This window comes from Ostrea edulis, chromosome 8 (genome assembly GCF_947568905.1).
Source record: "Ostrea edulis chromosome 8, xbOstEdul1.1, whole genome shotgun sequence".
Taxonomy (NCBI): domain Eukaryota; kingdom Metazoa; phylum Mollusca; class Bivalvia; order Ostreida; family Ostreidae; genus Ostrea; species Ostrea edulis.
In genome coordinates, this window is record NC_079171.1 from 45,383,470 (window position 1) to 45,404,321 (window position 20,852).

General features: G+C 35.0%; 1 protein-coding gene and 1 long non-coding RNA gene across 2 annotated transcripts; one reads left to right on the top strand and one right to left on the bottom strand.

Moving 5' to 3' along the window:
* Positions 1-1,036: 1,036 nt before the first annotated feature.
* On the top strand, positions 1,037-11,035 carry LOC130049709 (uncharacterized). Its single transcript, XM_056147649.1, has 3 exons — positions 1,037-1,157; positions 5,785-5,991; positions 10,773-11,035. The coding sequence occupies exons 1-3, from the start codon at positions 1,073-1,075 to the stop codon at positions 11,033-11,035; spliced, it is 555 nt and encodes a 184-aa protein (XP_056003624.1). The 5' UTR covers positions 1,037-1,072.
* Positions 11,036-16,469: 5,434 nt separating this feature from the next.
* On the bottom strand, positions 16,470-19,827 carry LOC130049124 (uncharacterized). The gene is made up of 3 exons (XR_008797631.1): positions 19,721-19,827; positions 18,531-18,588; positions 16,470-16,843 (listed from the first exon to the last, which is right to left on the bottom strand). It is a non-coding gene; the product is annotated as an uncharacterized LOC130049124 (long non-coding RNA).
* Positions 19,828-20,852: the final 1,025 nt, after the last annotated feature.

The window sequence follows — 20,852 nt, forward strand, 5'->3', positions numbered from 1 at the left end:
TGCTCCGATTCTGAATTGATATACTTCTATATGTACCCATTTTGCATGAATGCATTAATGAATGCACCAGGCAAGAAGAAAGTGAAAAGAAATGCAAAGGATGGGCATTGAAATAAAAGCGAAAATAGTTTAATGAAAATCAAGTTCACAAATTTAACATTGGTTGAAAAACCGGCAGATACTTTCTTGCGTTGAGGCTTCAGGTTAGCATGATATCTCCCGATAGAGCATCGGTATCGCATACTTCCTCCCAGTTCGACACGCATGCTATATAGGCGCAGCTCATCCAGCCACCTCGCGAGTTGGTTGTATGTCCGCCCCAGAATAGGTTTCACTCATATGGAGACGGAACTATTTCCGGTAAAGGGCTGCAAAATGTAGGTCTATGTTCGGTGCTTAGTACATTCGAGCGGGGGGGGGGGGGGGGGTCTTTACCGTGCTACACCTGTTGTGACACGGGACCTCTTATGCAATGAGTGTCTGATCCCATCTTTACAAGCCAAAGGGAATCACCGCGAGGTAATGAATTATTAACCCCTCACTTGTGAAAATATGCTGATCCCGACAAACACGTTTTTTTTGTAGTACAGCTTTTGTATGTGGTCACGCGCAACCCAGTTAGTTTCCGATCTATAAAGGTCACATCATGAAGTTAAAGCTTTCCTAACTGCAGTTCTTCTCCATCCAGATTCAGATCGACGTAGACGTGTACGCTTGTGAATGCGCCGGCTTGTTTTACTCAACAGCATCCAGTTTAACTTCGTTTATACACCTTATCGTCCACGCTGATAATTCATACCTTTATAATGCTTACAGTAAAAATCTCTAAAGGACAGTAACGCTATTTAAGAGAGACTAGATTCATTGATAAAAAAGTAAAACAAGAAATAACCACTTATTGACTTCATCGTCAGCTGGAGATTAAAACAGGGAAGTTCATCTGTCCGTGTAAATTCACTGACCGGGTTTAGATCGCCACAGCCTGATAACATTGTCATTACAAAATACGACGCACTGCCGTCTTACCAGTCTAAATATAGAGTTTCAAGAAAACAAACGTTGAAATATCCGCATGTTTATATTTTCAAATATGGCCGTCCTAGTCAGGATGTCTTTTATTTTCTTATTCGGATTTACACAATGCAAGAAATGTAATGGTAGGTTTTTTTTAAATTTATTATTGACACGGTGACTCGACGTAAGCTTTGGGATTGAGAGGCCATTTCTAATTTTAATGATTGATTGTATATTGCTTAACGTCCATCTCAAGAATCTTTCATGTGGAGACGCTACCATTGAGTTGAAGGGCTGATGAAGGTAGCGCTGGTCATTTAGAAGGGAGAGATCTTTATCGTGCAACACCTGATGTGACACGGGATCTTGTTTGTTTTGCGGTCTCATCCGATGGACCGCCCCATTTAGTCGCCGTTTGCGACAAGCAAAGGGTACGGAGGACCTATTCTAACCAGGACCCCATGATACCTTCGTTTTTAAGATTATTTCCGCCAATCCCCTAGCAACTGCCACTTTTAATGCATGCACCTTAATTGAAAGGGATCTTAGTTGGTGATGATGTTTAGTTCTGTATGTTAGTATGCTCAGCAAAATAACAAGCGACAACACAAACGACTAAGTATATGTGTATGATATCTTTGTTTGGGAGAAAATTCGAACGGTGTTAAGTAAAATGCATACTTCTTTCTATCAAGTGAAATTGACAAAGTCTACTTCATGTAAAAAGTAATGTTCATGCAGTCAGAAATTTTATCAACGTATTTTATATGACCAGAAATGTGGAGAGCATGCAGCATTCAGTGCATATTTCTTATTGTTGAATAAATAACCGAACAAGATTGCTACGTGTAGCCATGTCCCCCACCGCCGTAAAAAAAGATGAAGCACAGAAGCACCATAACTCTTGTACCATTTGTAGAATCGAAATTGCGGTGGAATATGATCAACTACATATTGTGACTAACAATCCTGCAAATTTTGAACAAAATCCGTACAACGGTCTCTAGGAGGTCCAGTGTTCCTACAGTGTAGCATGTACAAATTTAACAAAGTCCCACAATCCTGTAAAATTTGTCGAATTAAAATGGCAGTGCAATATGATCAACTACATATAGTGACTAACGATCCTACAAAATTTGAACAAAAGCCGTTAAGCGGTTTCTTAAGAGTTGCGTCCACAAAGTGTTCTTATAGTGTAGCAAGTACACATCCTACAAATTGAGTTATAGTGGATCAAAGAAAGGTGGGAGTTTAAAATACATATGTAGCTTGTGAAAACTCCTCCTATATGGATTATTGGGTAGCCTCGAGATTTTGTATTATACTTCATTATAAGTTCACATTGTTCTGACCAAGGGGTCTAATATTTTCCGACAATTTACAGTGGATCGAAATGGGGTATTTCATAACTTTTTAGATCACCTGAGTAAACTCAGGTGACTTATTGCAATTTGTTGTCGTCTGTTACATGTAACAATTAGAACATTTTTGAGTTTGACTTCACTCCAATTCTTTTCAAATTTGGTATGAAACATATAGTGACAAGGGGGGGGGGGGCATACATTGTAATTTCAGGACTCATGAGCCCCTTGGGCCTTAGTGGCGGGACAAGACCTGCTAAAAATTAACCAATTTTCAAAATCTCTTCTCAACAACCACACATGTCTAAGATAACCTAAATGCATCGTGATGTAGAGCAGGAATTCGCCTACCTAGATTGTATATTTCACAATCCCTGGGGTAGAGGTTCTCACGCCAGGTAGGGGCTAACTTGATATAAGCGTCTATGTGTAAAACACTTAAATATAATCTTCTTTAGTGATATTGAAACTAAATGGGTGTTTAGAAAGAATAGGTAGTCCTTTACCAAACTTGTAAGTTTAATGATCCCAAGGATAGGGATTTTGGTATTGGAGTAGGGCCAACATATTCAGTTATTAAATGTATGAACAATAGATCATTTTTAATTTCTTCTAGATAAGTACCATTCCAGTTCCTTACACTTTTGGTATGAATGAAAGGTGAAGATAACGAACAGTGATCAATCTCATAACTCCTATAAGCAATACAAAATAGATAGTTGGGCAAACACGGACCCCTGGACACACCAGAGGTGGGATCAGGTGCCTAGGAGGAGTAATCATCCCTTGTTGACCGGTCACACCCGCCGTGAGCCCTATATCCTGATCAGGTAAACGGAGTTATCTGCAGTCGTAATCAGTGTGCCAAGAACGGCCTAACAATCGGTATGAAACATGTCAGACAGCATTTGACCCAATGCATCTTTGGGACAAGGAAAACATGAACTATAAATTTCAGGACTCCTGCACCCCTCGGGCTTTAGGAATAGGGAAAACTGCCTTCTCTACAACCATACATGTGTAAGAAAAATTAACTACATAGTAGAGCAGGAAGGTCTGTACAAAAAATGTAAATTTTAATTATCCCTTGGGTAGAGGTTCTGAAGGATGGGCAAAACTCGGTATATAGTGTTTATGTGTAAATCACTAAATGACATCGTTAGTGCTATTGATACTACATGGATATTTAGAGAAAAAAACCAGTTACATGCAGTTCTTTAATAAAATTGTAAATTTGATGATTCCAAAGGTAGAGATTTTGGCATCATGGTGGAGCCAAAATGGTGAGTTATTGAATGCGTGAACAATACAACATTTTAAACTTCTTGATAAGTAACATCCTAATCCCTTTCAGATTTGGTATGAAACATCCTTTTTAACAAGATGGACAACATTATAAATTTCAGGATTCCTGCACCCCTGAGGGTTTGAGGGAGGGGGCAAAAATCCATACATCAATAATCTTTACTATCACACCAAATGTAAGATATAACTAAATGCATAATGATGAAGAGTAATAAGGCCTCTACAAAAATTGTAAATTTTATGATCCCAGGGGTAGAGGTTCTGAACTCAGTGTGGGATCAAAACGTAGTGTTATATAGTATTAATGTGCGAAACATTTAAATGTCTTCGTTAATGCCATTGACACTAAATTGAAACAAAATAAGATATTCAGAAAGAGTAGGTCGACCTTTACCAAAATTGTCAATTGGATGATTCCAAGAGTATAACGGACTTGGTATTAGGGTGGTACCAACATCATTATAGTGATTGTTGTCTTCATCACTTAAAATACTTCTTTATGTTTGATGTTACCGTATAAAAACTAACTGCATATATAGTAACAACAGGAAAGGATATATAAAAAAATTATGAATTGTGCAGCCTTGGGATTTTTACTGTAGGACAGATCCAAATTAGTCATCTCATGTTAATGTTACATATATTATTCTACAGCCCAGTAGCTACATGTAAGTACTTCGTTACTAGCTTGAAAATACGGATGTATATTTAATTGCTGTTATAAAATTTAGAAATTCATTTCAAAATTAAGGATTATCTCCCTCATACATAGCTCTTTTCCTTGGACGAATTTGGCTCCACTTGTTTGGCACGCTGTTTTTGGCTATATTTAGATCTAAAACTTCATAGTTATTTCGGATTTCAAACATTTCGGTTGAGCATCACTGAAGAGACATTATTTGTCGAAATGCGCATCCGATGCATCAAAATAACAATAAGTTTTACATGTAAAGCTTTACATCAGTATAGGTACTTCCAAGGGCATTTAAGTTTTAAGAACACATTTTGTTTTATACTGTTGCTACAAATTAGAATTTAGCTCAGATATGCAAAATATGATTCACCAGTGATAATTTTAACTAATAATCAGGTGACTATTAAGGCATGTGGACCTCTTGTCTACATGTACAGGGGTATGTATGTTTTCCAAGTAGTACTTAAGGTTTTATTGTCGGAATTACGACATCTTTTTTCTATCTTGTAAAAACGCTATAAATCATTGCACATATTTGGTTATGAGGCTACGACATGTCATACATTACTGTGGAATCATTAGACTTAGTGGTGGCTTAATTTTCGTGGAATTCGTAGGTACCCCTCACCCACGGATTTACATCCTCAACGAATCAAATATTCCAGATTTATCTTTCTTACAAATACATAAATCCGTGAAATTACGTCCCCACGAACCCGTAAAAATTCAGCAATCCACGAAAATTGGCCCCCGCGAATTTAAAATATTATACAGTATTTCACCTGTTTTAACAAAAAATTATTTGATTCTAAATCGGTTTTTACAACCGTGTAATTTATCATTTCAAGTGACAGTCACGTGACCAGTTCAAACTTTCAGAGCATCAGCGGTCTTATCCGTCTAAAGGGGTGTGTTTGGTTACAACAGTACCGTGAAATAAAATTAAGAGAAATAAAATTATCAAATAACCCTTAGTGATTCGTTGTTTTACGCTCTTTCAGCCTTAAATTTAGACAGTTTCGTCTGAGTTACACATCATGTTGCAATTCCCCTGATCTCGCGTGGGGTTATTATGGACGCCTAACAGAGAATATGCGTACCCGCTACTATTTACTTTTTAAAATAACCTTTTCATTGTTTTCTTCTACATGCAAATGTTTTGAGGCATGTAATTAAGGGAAAGTTAATAACGTTATAAACTAATCAATCTGCTTTAAAGTAATTAGGTACAAAAATAATACATGAACATCGGATGATACACATTCAAGTCATTATTTAAATTGTTGGTATAATTTATAACAATTACATTAGTCAAATCAATGTTGAATGTTTTCTCCATCAACATGCAGTTCGTATTGTCTATGATCCTTTACGTATATACCATGTGAAAAGATATAATATTTTCTTCAGAAAACCTTAGCTTAAGATCGACAACAACACTATCACAAAGTTCGACGTACAGTAATCGATCTGCGTCAAATGCCAATGATGGGTACTTGGCAACAGGATTCGATGATTGTGCCCATACTCTTCATGGGAATCCTATAGCCTGGTTTCAAGTGGATCTGGGAGAAGAGTACAGCATAACAAACGTCAAAATATACTCTAGAAAAGAAGGTAAAGCGAATAAACATATTTAGATCTTTATACGACTTATTCACCAATTGCCTTTGATTATGTAGAGGTTTGTTTGGTCAGATGTACCGTGTATATCAGCCTGAACAGCTTAGTAGTTAGAAGACCTGATCAGTAAATTCTGGGGTCCCAAGTTCGAAACTATAGTTTCACTCACCCGAGTCAAGGCTCGAGTGAGGTGGCAACATCAAAGGGAGACGAAGCGGCGCAAAAATGCACTTCAAGATCATATTGCACACTTTAAAATTCCGTACAGTCATTCAAAATATTTCATAAAACTATATACAAATATTCTCTTTGGCAAATCGGTTGGGATTTCTGTGACACAAGTAAACTTTATTCTATTCAAAACAAAGTAAACAAACCGTGTAACATCGTAACGAAACGCCAGGACAAATTGTGTTTATTGCAACAATACGCATCGAGCATTGACTCCTTCTTTATTACTAATCAGAGAACTTCAGCCTGCATGTATATCTTGTGACTGTCTATTAACTATACATTACATTCAAATATAGTGATTTTACGCCCATGCGGAATAGACAATTTGGTAATGTGCAATCAATGCAAGAACCCTTTAAAAACATTGACAATCATTATATTATACAATATTTACAAGAATGCGATTTTTACAAAACAATTTGAACACTTATAATACAACTGTTTATAAATACGAAATTATCCTTTTTACCTGCTTTTACGTTTTATGTCCGTCGGATGGGATGTTAAAGGATGTCCCGTGTCAAGGATCACAACCCCCTTGGCACGCAAAATATTGTTTCCTTGATTTTCGAAAAAGAGTATACTCACTGGGGACCGTCAGGGAAACTCAAACACTCACAACGAAACATATTTCAATTAGTTAACCATCGTAAAATGGCTGAAATATAAACCATAGTCAATCAATTAAGGTTTTCTGATCAAAATATGCACGGCATAAGTTGTCGTCGTTAACCTTTCGGATTTTATCTCCTTCTCCAGAAGAATTGGACCAATTTCTAATTTGACACAAATCATACTTGGGTGATGGTTATTAATTTTGTTTAAAACAAGCGAAAGTTTTGCCCCCCTCTGATAGGAGATTTTAAGAGCTTTTCCTGGATGTGATCAGTTTTTATACGTCTTTAGACGGGACGTATTAGGGTACAGCGATGTCTGTACGTTCGTCCATCCGTTCGGAGTTTTCTCTTTATAATTTCACTTCCCTTTCACATATCATGCTGACACTTGCTGTGTAGCTTCTTTGTGGGTCACTCTAGATCATACTGCAATTTTGATCCATTTCGACCTTTTTCCCAGGAGTTTTGCCCCTTTATTTGGAAATAATTATTATATAGAGGGTACATAATTTGTCCGCCCAACTCCTCCCAAAGTTTTCAAGTGAGGACCTTATCATTTTGTGGAGTGTTTGTATGGGTATTGAAAATGTGCATGTGGGATGGATTTTGATTTTCTACAATGTTTGAGAAAATTACAGGTTGTTGAACATAGTCTATTTGGAAATTAATATTCCATGGAGGGTACATAATTTGCCTGCTCAACTCCTCCCACAGTTTTCAAGTGAGGACCTTCTTATTTTGAGGAGTGTTTGTATAGGTTTGTATAGGCATGTGGGATGAATCTTAATTTTCTACGATTTTTGAGAACATTACAGGTTGTTGAACTTGGTCCATTTTGAGGAAATCTCGACTTTTAAGCTAACACCCTTTATTCATATGAAAGTTTGTCACAGCCTCATGATGGCTGATACTACCTGAAGCAAAGTTATACAAATTATAGCACAAGAAAACACCCTATGTAAGCATTTCTCGGGCGGATTATATACCGTATGCGGTACTCTTGTTAAATCGTGGCAGGCTACTGAGAAACCCGTTGATGTTATAGGAATTTCAAAAGTCTGGTTTAAAGTCAGCATTACGTAACTTCTATGGTCTTTATAATGAACTAGTTTGCCAATACAACCTATCATTGGGACACATGCTGTCTGATGTGTTTCATACTGACTGTTAGGCCGTTCTTGGCACGCTAAACTTTACTACAAATTACTCCTTTTACCTGATCAAGACATAGAGCTCTCGGCGGATGTGACCGGTCGATAGGAGATACTTACTCCTCTTAGACACCTGATCCCAACTCTGGTGTCTCCGGGGGTCCGTGTTTGCCCGGTTTCCTATTTTGTATTCTATATAGGAGTAGAGGTTGATCACTGTTCGTTATCTTCACGTTTCATATGACAGTAAACAAACATCAGAATTCAGAACAAACAAATGTCTCAAAGCTAAGAGAATGAAATAGGACAAATAAGGAAATGAAAAAATAGTATTTAAAATTTTCCTCAAATCGTTTATTCATTTTAATATATCTAGGTAATACAGTCGCAAAATCCCAAGATTAAATCTCCATCTAGAAGCTCAGGAAGACAAAGTTGTTTCATATGTGATCAAACTGAACACGAGAATGCCCTAATTACAAGTGGGTAACCATGTAAATACCTCCACGTGTCATACTAACTCCCCCCCCCCCCGAAAATGGATTTATAGAAAATAGAAACACTCACTATAAATCAAAATGTAAAGTACATACAATGTAAACGTTGTTTTTCTTTAATAGAAGATATATGTAAAAGGTCTGATTGAAACCTTTTAATTTGTTTTTGAAATATTCTCGAAAGAGACCCCCCTTTATAACAAAATAAAAATTAGCATGATTTCCTAATACTTTAAATATTCTAATTTAAAATACGAAAAGCATAACTTCAGTCTAGGAACAATGTATTGACAACGTTTAAATCAAATCTCTTCATGAATTTTTTAGATATACTCTTTTAGTTTGAAAAAAATGATCAAGTCTATAAGTAAAAAAAAAACCCTGTAAATTGAAGAAAAATTGTCCAATCAATATGAAAATACCAGATGCACATCTTCATATGGTGAGTATCGAGTGTACAAATTTTCAGAAAAATTCATGCTGACTAGTTTCTTAGCACATGCACGGATAAAATTATGTCTACAGACACACAAACGGATATTTCAATTCTATTATACCCCCCCTGAACTTTGTTTGCGGGAGTATAGATAAAGATAGACCACCATACCTAACATACAGTGTTGAAACTTCAGCAGGATGGTGGAGTAAACAAAACAACTAATGTTGTAATATATACTCCTGTAGAAACTACAGTTTTGAGTTTTGCTTATAAACCAATATTTAAAAAAAACCTATATTTAACAACATGTGTTTGTGAAACACAAATGTCCCTGAAAATGGCCAATTCGAAAGATGGCCAAGGTCACATGGACAAATATCTTGGTACCAGTAGAAAGCTCTAATATTTACCATTTACAAGTTATGACCAATGTCTATTCTTTAAAACGTAGGTCAAACTCCAAGGTCAAGGGTAAAACAGTTTGGTACCCATGGAATGGTCTTATCACAAGGAATACTTATGTGAAATATCAAAGCTCTATCACTTACTATTCAAAAGTTATTAGCAAGGTTAAAGTTTCAGACAGAATGACATAATGATGGAATTACAGAATGACAGACAGGACAAAAATAATATGCCCCCTGCTCTTCAATCTCGGAGGAATAAAAAGTGCAGGGAACATAATACATCATGTACCATCAAATGAAAGATTGCAGAAAATGTAATACGCAGCACAGGTAAGGTTTCAGTAAGGAGGCGTGTCCTACTCTATACAGGAATGCATATCGTGACGTCATACATAAACAACACAATATCACAATCCTTCAAAATATCATCAATTAAAATAATTATTGTTTCTAAAATACACGGAAGTACAGCACTACACAAAAACTTAACATTAAATGGTTTTTGTCGTTGATGTAATCTGACACCTTGAGATGATCACGATGCACTTGTCATCATGATAGTCTGACGTATTTTATTTGCAGTAAGTGGCGGATCAACAGTTTTTTCTTCTTTATGATTGCTTGTTTAATTTTATATTGTTTAACGTCCCCCTAAAGAATTTTTCACTCATATGGAGACGTCATCATTGCCGGTGAAGGGCTGCACAATTTATGGTTATGCTCGGCGCTTACGGCCTTTGAGCAGGAATGGATCTTTGTCGTGCCAAAGGACCGCCCTAAGTAGTCGCCTCTTACGCAAGGGGTACTGAGAACCTATTCTAACCTGGATCCCCACAAAATTATTGTATAACATGAACATTTTGGAAGATTGTAAGTCTCTCTGTGGATGTTCTCATAATTTAATGTAACAAGACAATTTTTATGCCCCCGAGATAGAAGATCGGGGTGCATTTTGTTTTTGTCCTGTCTGTCTGTCATTCTGTCTGAAACTTTAACCTTGCTAGTAACTATTGACCCTGTGACCTTGACCTACTTTTAAAAAAATATAAACCTTTCTAATGACTTTTGAACAGTGAGTGCTAGAGCTTTGATATTTCACATGAGTATTCCTTGTGACATTCTGTGGGTACTAAACCTTTTGACCTTGGCATTTGACCCACTTTTAAAAAATGACATTGGTCATAACTTCTAAATGGTAAATACTAGAGATTTCATATTGCACATGAGCATTTCTTGTGACAAGATTTTCTACTTGTACCAAGATATTTGTCCTTGTGACCTTGGCCATCTTTCAAATTGGTCATTATCGGGGGCATTTGTGTTTCACAAACGCATCTTGTTGTTTATACAAATGTATGTTAAACAAAATAAAACCAATCAATGAATATACACTTGTACATTCCTTATAAGTATTTATTTTTACACTTCAGTTGACTGGTCCCCAATCCGATTTAAACATTTTTATCTGGACGTCTCTAACTCATCAGCTGCAGTGACTACCACGTCAGAGAGAACTCGATGTTATACTGACAGATCCACGGGATTACCTGACAATGTAATAGACATTCCATGTAAACAAACGGCAAGATACGTCATTGTAGAAACAACATACGACACGCCTGAAGATGATCCTGAGACAGGGGCCATCTTGGAAATTTGTGAAATACAAGTTTACAGTATGTATTGTAAATGATGTAGCTCCGTGTGATATGATTTGTTTACATAGTTTTTGCGTAAGAGGCTATGGTTTGGGGTGGTCCTTCGGATGACGCCACAAAAAGGTCACAGGTGCGCCAGAATAATGATCCCTCCCTGCTCAAAGACCGTAATCGCTTAGAATAGGCCTAAAATGTGTAGCCCTTCACCGGCAGTGGTGGCATTTCCATATGAATGAAAAATTCTCGAGCTGGACGTTAAACAACATACAATCAATCAATAAAGTACAACTTTTTGACCTTGTGATCGTAAAGTGATATTTGATCTACCCACATTATCTTCCATCGTATTTCATAACATTCATATGTGACATAACTTTTATGTACAACGTTCATGTATGTAAATAGTCATTTTATGAATTATAGAAAGAACAAGCAATATTTTCTCCTACGTTTTAAAAACGTAGTTAGGCCTAAATACATGTTTAACCGAGCAGCAAGGAAAAGTTCTTGATTCGGCTTTATGTTGATTTATTTTTGTAGAAATGTATAAGGCATTGACCTATAAGCAAAACTAGTAACGATTATATCAGACAAAAAGTACAAGTTTATAATTTAGATAAACTGTTGACAATAAGTTACCAATAATACAGCATACATTTATAATAGAAAAATATGTTCTGTAAGAATTTGATCTTTGAACTTACAATCACATTCTGAAAATATACTTAGACAACTTTAACTGCAAAAAATACAATAAATTATAAACGTTGCAATTAAGAATAAGAGTCATATACAAAAATATTGTAGTAAAGTAAGACCTAAGTAAATATGATTCTTACCTACCACAAGATGCACCTGTAGAAGCGGAAAAGATCTTCGAAGTAAAATGTACACCGCTCTGTTTTACACAGTTTGAACGGTAACTTATAGTTAAAGGTGAATCGTGACTATTGGGTAATACTTAATGACGAATGAAATTTAGCGTTACAAAAATATCAACTCAATCCAATGTGCATAAGAAAAACAACTCAATCCGATACGGAGTAGAAGTCCTACTCAATCCGAAATTTACTAAACTTTTCAAAAATATAATCAAACAAAAAATGAATAAATATATAAGAAACAAATAAGAATAGATTTGTACTACCACATATGTAGTACTACTTTTCAGATTCACATATCTGATCATTTTTCTGAAGATCTTTTGTTTGATAAACCAATTCACAAATTAGTTAGTATATTGTTTATACTTTAAATTCAATAAATATTGTTGAGAAGATTTTAGAAACGAAAACAAGAGAAAAAAATCTTTTTTTTTAATGTATCGTATTGATGAAAAGATTCAGATAACGTACATTGATATATTCCATAACTCATGCAAGGTGAAGATAACAAACAGTGATGAATCTCATAACTCCTACAAGCAATACAAAATAGATAGTTGGGCAAACACGGAACCCTGGACACACCAGAGGTGGGATCAGGTGCCTAGGAGGAGTAAGCATCCACTGTTGACCGGTCACACCCGCCGTGAGCCCAATATAAGGACTACAAAATAGAGTTGGGTAAACACATAACCCCTGGATAACGTTAACATAATATCACGACACAATAAATTATCATTTAATGAATTACGCCGTGATATATTGACGTTGCTAAGCCATTGTATTTCATCACCGTCTGAATAGGCATTAAAGCCGAAAGCGCTAACAGAGAAATGTTATTCGAGTTTTGTGTTAGGCCTATGATCGGCGCTTACGGCTTTTGATCATGGAGGGATATTTATCACAAATCATCTATGACAAGAGGCCTCGGATTTTGTGGTTTCATCTGAACGAATGCCCCATTTAGTCACCTGTTGCTACAAGCAAGAGGCACTGGTACGGTATTATAACCTTAATTCCCACGGGTGACGTTTTAAGAATGACGTCACAATAAGTTTGACAGCAATATGTGGTGTGCGTCATATCAAATTCATTATTTCAATTAGAATTATTCATCAAACAATATCAAATGCGATTTACTAAACAAAATGATAATGAATGAAAGTAATTTTACTCATTTTATACAATTTAAAGAAAATTGGACAGTTTACGCTATTTATAAACCGATTCGCATTTCATAGTCTTTAATCTGCCCCCACTAACGTTACATCGTATAATGATGAAAAATTACTTTCTCTCCTAAACCAATGTGTACTAAATATGTGTCGATACTTTTTTTCCTTAAAGGTCTTCAAAAGTGTTCCACAACCGACTTCTCGTCATTCGACTTCTCGTCATTCGACTCCTCGTCAAAATATGTAATTTTAGTGCTTGCTGGCGCTGTTTGTCTTGGACCTTTCATTTGCTGGGTGTTCATAAATAAGTGTAAGTACACCAATTTGCAACAAGAGAGACAACTCGTACTAAGTTGTTAATTCTGCAGGACAAAATAGATAGTTGGGCAAACACGGACCACCGGACACACCAGGACCCATATTTACTAAAGTTCGTAGACGTAAACGTAAACGTAGGATTTACGTCTGACTTAAGATTAGAGTCACGTACTCGTAAAATGGTATTCACAAAACCGTTCGTAGCTGCAGACGTAATTTAAGAATTCTTAAGTGTACGATTGCACTTACGTGTGCGCAGTGGCTATTTTCACTTCGAAGCGAAATAAAGGTGAAAATATTTTGCTCATCTATTTTGAGCACCCTAAGCGGCGGCCGCATTATCACTTAAAATGACGAAGAATAAAAGAGAACCTTGGGAGAAAAGCAACGAATTTCAACGTACACGTATGCTTGTCTAAGGTATGTCGATCAACCATCAACTGTACCGTTATTCAGTGTTGTTTACAAATTCAAATGGAAGGTTCATCAAATCTAACGCATTTGTGCATGCATCTGCGATGTTGTACTTGTTGAAAAAGAAGTCGGCATGGACTGACAAGTTAAGTTGTTTGTGTAGAGATGACCTTTGTTTTTACCTCTGAGTAGGTCCCTAAGTAATGTTAAATTGACTTCAAATGGATTAAGTACATAAGACATTTGCTTGGATCAAAGTCCCTTACCCGTTCTCACTCTATGTAGCTCATATAATGTTTGAATCTTCATTTGTAAATAGTGAGGACATATACATATGTCTTAGTTATTTACATATTTATAGGTGCTCACTATTTACACATTAAGAGTCAAAATCAGAGCATCAAGCATTTCATGGAAAGTCAAAAAAATTATTTTTCAAAAGCTGCTGATATATATTTGATTTTATCCCATTTAATACAAAAACAAACCTAAAAATGATTTTGGACACATTACGGGTCTGGTATCCAAGGCCATTCATTTTCTTAGCAACAAGAGCTTAAGATCAATTCTATGTAAAAATCAAAGAAATCAGATAGGGTCTGGCCACTCAATGTCACAGATTTCTTTGATTTTCACAGTATTAACTTTACTTGCACCATCTTACATAATTTCAACTGCACCATCAAATTTCTACCATCCGTTGCCATGGAAACCGACAACAGTCTATGAGGGCTAATTGAACTGCAAAATTCAGCCCGTTTTGCCCATGTTTTGTCCTTGTGGTATATAAAAAATTAAAAAAGACAACTAATTTTCTCCATAAATCTCGATTTCCCATAAAATTCCCTCTTTATTTATGATATCTATATGTGTTACTGACCGCTGTACCAACGTATTATAATTTGGCACTTTGTGATTTTTTGTTGGATTTCATTGATGAATTTAGATAATTTGGAAAATACATACAGCACAATCAACTGCCATCAAAGGATGTCCATACCAAAGACTCTTAATATATATAAAAAGATTAATGGTGAAACGTAGTGCAATTGATCTGTAGTAGCATGAAAACTGTAGATTTGGACATTTTGCCAAAACTGGATTTTTTGTTGGATTTTGTTGATAAATTTAGATAATTTGGAAAATACATACAGCATAATCAACTGTCATCAAAGGATGTCCATATCAAAGACTCTTAACGTATATAAAAAGATTAATGGTGAAACGTAGTGCAATAGATCTATTGTAGCACTAAAACTGTAGATTTGGACATTTTGCCAAAACGGGATTTTTTGTTGAATTTCGCTGATGAATTTAGATAATTTGGAAAATACATACAGCATAATCAACTGTCATCAAAGGATGTCCATATCAAAGACTCTTGATATATATAAAAAGATTAATGGTGAAACGTAGTGCAATAGATCTATTGTAGCACGAAAACTGTAGATTTGGGCATTTTGCCAAAACGGGATTTTTTGTTGGATTTCGTTGTTGAATTTAGATAATTTGGAAAATACATACAGCATAATCAACTGTCATCAAAGGATGTCCATATCAAAGACTCCTAATTTATATAAAAAGATTAATGGTGAAATGTAGTACAATTGATCTACTGTAGTACGAAAACTGTAGATTTGGGCATTTTGCCAAAAATTCATACTAATGACAAATAATACAACCTACACCATTTTCAGTTAAAATGAACAATATGAGCAATTGATATTTCAAAAATAAACATGAAGAAGTTTAACATATTAATAAAAATTAGAGTGATTAAAAAACCCCATGTAAACATAAACTGTAATAAAGTAGTACCCCCCTCCCCCTCCCCAAACACCAAGTAGATTTTGCAATCATTTCCATAAACGAGCTATATTACATGTACTGTATTGCCATGTAAACTATTATCAATAACTATAAAAAGTCTTCTCAAGATATTGGATAGATACCAATAAATTGTTCATTGCACTGCCTTGTATTTGCTGACTTTTGACCTGGAAATCATTAGCGTCATCTAATATTCATAACCAACCAACATATGAAATATCATAATTGAACAACAGGCCCAAGATATTGGGGGGACACCATTGCATAGAGTACTAGCTACATTGCACCTAGCCATTTTTAATTGATTGATTTATTGATATTTTCCGCCACACTCAACCATTTTTCAGTTTTCTGGTGGTGCCCAGTGTTTATTGGTGAAAGTGAGAACCCAGATACAATGTACCTGGGAAGAGACCACCGACCTTCCGAAAGTAAATTGGGAAACTTTCTCACTTAATACCAGCGCGAGCGGGATTCGAACCCGCGCCGACTGAGGCCGTGTCATTTTGAATGCTATGCTCCAACCACTCGGCCACGGAGGCCCCTGCCATTTTTAATATTTTGACCTGAAAATCAATGGGGGTCATATACTACCAGTGACCAACCCCTGTATGAAATATCACTATCAATCAAAGGGTTCTGAAGAAACTGGTCAGACATCAATTGTGCAGAGTATTGTATTGCACCTGGTGACTTTTGGACCAGAAAATCAATAGGTGTCATTTTCCACTGCAGAAACTGCATGAAACTTTAAAATTTATTGAAGTTTGTTCAGTGTTACTGTAATCTATGTTGACATACCAGTAATTAGTAAATTTATAATATTAACACAGAACAACTCATTTTTTGCAAAGTTGTTTATTCAACAAACATGGATCACAATGTTATCCAAACAACACAATCATCTTTTTTTAAAAATCATTATAATAGTGATTTTCCTTCAACTGTTCAGTAATGAATCCTTATTCAGTAGGCTCACATAAGACACTTGCAGGTTAATTTTGCAATGTTTTAGTTACATTAGTCTTCTGACACCAAAACTTGATCTTAACTAAGTCATGGTGTTTCCTTAGAAGAATAGTTTACTGAATCAGGATGGACTTGTGTCGTGAGGTGTGTTCATTGACTGTAAACCTCGCAGTTTTTTTTCCATTCTCAAGAGCTCTTCTTTGTCTTCTATATCATATAAGAGTCATGGAATGCATCTTCTGCTCTTCAAGTTCTAAAAAATGTGTTGAACAAATATTGAAAAGTTCATCTTATTTTTCACATTTTCATGTAGTACACACCTAATTCAATTTGATTAAACTAAATTTACATGTAGAAGATCATTCATGATGCTAGAATAGTAATTTTACCACTTAATTAATTACTTAATTGATAGATTATCATTCCTGCCCACCCGCCCCTCAAAAATCATCTGTGAAATAAGCATAGATTATATATCTGGCATTAAATTATGCACTTCTGTTGACAAAAACTCGTTTGTCATCAATATATTTCTCAGAAAATAAAAATTAAAAAATAAAATCTTCCCACAGTCTGCCCCATACTTTTTGGTGACCCAGGATGATAATCTTACTAATTAAGTTGAATTGGCCTAAAGGATGTTATGTTTTGATACAGTTTGTATACATGTGTTTATGCTGTATTGAAGAGCTATTAATAGTGTTAATACTCATAAATTAACAAGATGAGCATTAATCAAATTTAAAAAAATTCAAAGTATCACTATAGCTCTAAGGGCTACGAAATCCATGTTATACACTATATGACTCTTTTGGACCCACATTCACAACCCTGTGTTTTCGAAATTCGCAATTTTGGTACCCCTTTCTGTTTTTCCTTCATAAGCATTCAGTTTTATTTAAGGTAGTTCCACCCTCCTGTGACGTCATAATATTTTGCGGAGTCAATGATTCAATAAGATTTATGCATAACATGAACATAAATTGTGTTCGAGTCTTTTTCAATAGTTATTGTAAAAAATCTTGTATAACCATAACATATTTCAAACGTATATGAATAATCAATGAGCTACATTTTTCACAATGCTATACGAGTGATTTCCCCCTGATTATAGGGAGCACGCAGCATATTACTGTCATTCGATGGTGTCAAGTAAGGAATAAATAGAAAATTTGCAATTTCTGATTGCAATCAATTGCCAGTTAAGGAATGTTTCTAAGAATTAAGTGCAATGACTTGAAAACAGTATAACTGAACAAAATGTCTTAGTCACTGATTACATGTATGTGGCCCATGTGTGTTTTTCTTGCAAGCAATGTATGGTCATGATGTAACAAAAAATGTAAATATTAACTAGTCCTCAATTTCTTTAGATCAGAATCATGATGTCCTTAGTATATCAGCAATTCATTATTAATTTCTATCAATATTTTCGACAACCAAACACAACAAAACATGCAATAAGATATGCCTAAAACACATGTACAACCAACGCATACATGTACATTATCAATTTATCGTTTCACAATGAACAACACTACTTGTTGCTAAATGTACGCCAGATGCCAATAAACAAAGCATGTTAATTATCTTGAATTGGCATCTCTAGTGTAAATTTTTTGTTAAAATTTACTTGTCAAGAATTTTCAGGCAATATTATGAAATCAACCCCCCTCTTCCTTATCACATGTATGCTTTCATTGTGCTCTTAATTCTAGGTGTCTGTTGTTTTAAAAACAGACTACTACTGAAATCCTCAGTATTAATTGCATAATTTGGACACAAATAAATGTCAAATACACTTATAACTCCCACCCTCCACAACTCTACAATTTAACGAAGTGTATATCTTAAAAAGTTTTCTCCATAAAATTGAAGAAATCAAACCCTGGTTCTAAAACAAAATTGTCAATTTTGGTATAGAGCATTTTTAAAAGTACCGTCAATCCAGAGTCCTTAGATTTACAATCTATGTTAATTTCCCTTGTCCCAAAGATGCTTAAAAGAAATTTGAAAAGAATTGGAATGGTGGTTATTAAGTAAAAATATTAATGTTCAATTAACGTCTTATGATGACTGACGCAGACAAATAGCAACATGTAGGTAACTTGAGTGATTCTCAACATTGACCTAATTAGAATTAATCAGTTTTACAAATGATACTGAGCTCATGCACATGTGTACATATATATGTGCATCATTGGCAACAAAACAGCTAGTCTTTTTGAGTATGCTAATTAAGTGAAGTAATGAAATATGTGATTATTGGATGAAAAAGTAAGAATTCAAAAGTATTTGAATATTTACAATTTACATTTAATATTTTTTGATTTACTTCAGTTGACAGGACCTACATGTATTAAAATTTGAGGGCCCAGTTACAGGACCCAATTAAAAATCATACATTTTTCATCATTTAATTTTTCCAAATCAAGTGTCCTAAAGTTCATAATTACAGAGATGAGAAAACTTTAAATCATAATAGTATTTGTGTGATTTCTTCTGTAGATTAGAACCATCACATATTAGTGGGGGTTACCACAGGTAAACAAACTTGAAGGTAGCCTGGCTCACCAATATATATGATTTTAACAATCTTTATCTAGAATGCACACAGGACATTCACGTGTTTGTTTTTATTGTAAACTTGACAGTCAGAGAGAGAGAGAGAGAGAGAGAGAGAGAGAAAGAGAGAGAGAGAGAGAGAGAGAGAGAGAGAGAGAGAGAGAGAGAGAGAGAGAGAGAGAGAGAGAGAGAGAGAGGGGGGTCATCACTTAGGATTACATAAATTAAGCCTAGTCCTTTTGAAAATTTCCACATGAAACATGATTTTATAAGTATTCCCCAATTTTTACAGATCCTGAACTCTGTGTAAATGTGATAGAAACTCCCTGAGTGAATGTTAGGTTGGGGACATACTTAATTAGTATTCTATATTGTACACCCATGCAGTAAATGATAGGACTACTTACAATGTTCAGTCTACATGTATACACTATAGCTGACTAGCCTGGCTGGCAGTATAAAATAAATTGGGGTTCTCATATGTTTACTAAAAGTCAAATATTCTGATACATTTTATTCAACCTTTACTTTAGAATTTGGATTCTAAATCAAATAGAATACCTACGTCAATACAAGTTCCAACACGGCAACAGGCAGGGCTTTTTCATATTTTCTATGAATATGTCTGTCAGCCTTCTGTTTCCCTGGTCATTTTTTTAGTCGGATGTGATGCAATAAATTAAATTCCAAAACATTTACTTTTTCTACGAATACGTAGACGATTGGATGCTAGAGTCCGGTGACTATGGCAAAGATCAAACGGATTTGTATTCCATGAAATAAACCGGAATCCTTTAGCACAATTGAAGATAAAGATCGTGGTAGTGAATTAAGTGAACAAAGAGCATCTGATATTGATAAACTTCTGAAGAACAAATTGAATAAAAACTCAATTTCCACCTCCTGCCATACTGAAAACAAATGAAGGCTGTTCATATCTCCAATACAAGAGAGTGTTACAAAGGGCAATAATTCTTGCTGGTGTATTTTGGTTTGTGCACCAGAGGAAACTACTAGTTTATGTGTTTACCTTTGGTTTCTCCACAAATGTGTTTCTGTACTTTTTTAAAGTAAGATTCAATACATTTTACTAGCATGTGAGTTTACACCAAATGACTGGGCAAATATATTTTATCTCTCTCTAAAAATTACATATATCAACCCCTTATACATCATAAAAATAATTATTTCTATTGTTTTCAAGGATTAAATAAATACAAAAAAATTTCTAAAAGCTAGAACCTTGCTCAAAATAATTTTTACAATTGTTGTTTTTATAAACAATAGCGTTTAATTTTTGATTATACAAAATATAACATACATGTACATATCTTGTCCAACTGTTGTTAGAGGATCGGTTTCCGTGGCAACCGTTGCTAAGTCAAACCTTTGCATGTCCTTTTTGTTTCATATCTATCATAATATTGTTACACACAAAGTTTCATAAAAATATGTGACATACCGTGGCCACTGGATTTTGATAGTTACATAGAATCAGTCTTAAATTCTTTGTGTAAATCAATGATTTTTATTGGGTACATTAGGGGGATATATGTCCGTTAAGTAAATAATTTATGCTATTTTGTCTACTTGATTTAGATTTTTAATGGTTTTACCCATTTTTAAAAATTAACAAACGCTCAATTTTCAACGGTAATTGTTGTCATGACAACGGATAAAAACATGAATTTTAACAC

What these genes read in the sequence shown, in the direction of transcription:
- LOC130049709 (XM_056147649.1), top strand. Translation starts at nt 1,073, where the DNA reads ATGTTTATATTTTCAAATATGGCCGTCCTAGTCAGGATGTCTTTTATT. An exon ending in ACAATGCAAGAAATGTAATG is followed by an intron (nt 1,158 to 5,784) that starts GTAGGTTTTTTT and finishes TATTTTCTTCAG; the next exon opens with AAAACCTTAGCTTAAGATCG. An exon ending in AATATACTCTAGAAAAGAAG is followed by an intron (nt 5,992 to 10,772) that starts GTAAAGCGAATA and finishes TTTACACTTCAG; the next exon opens with TTGACTGGTCCCCAATCCGA.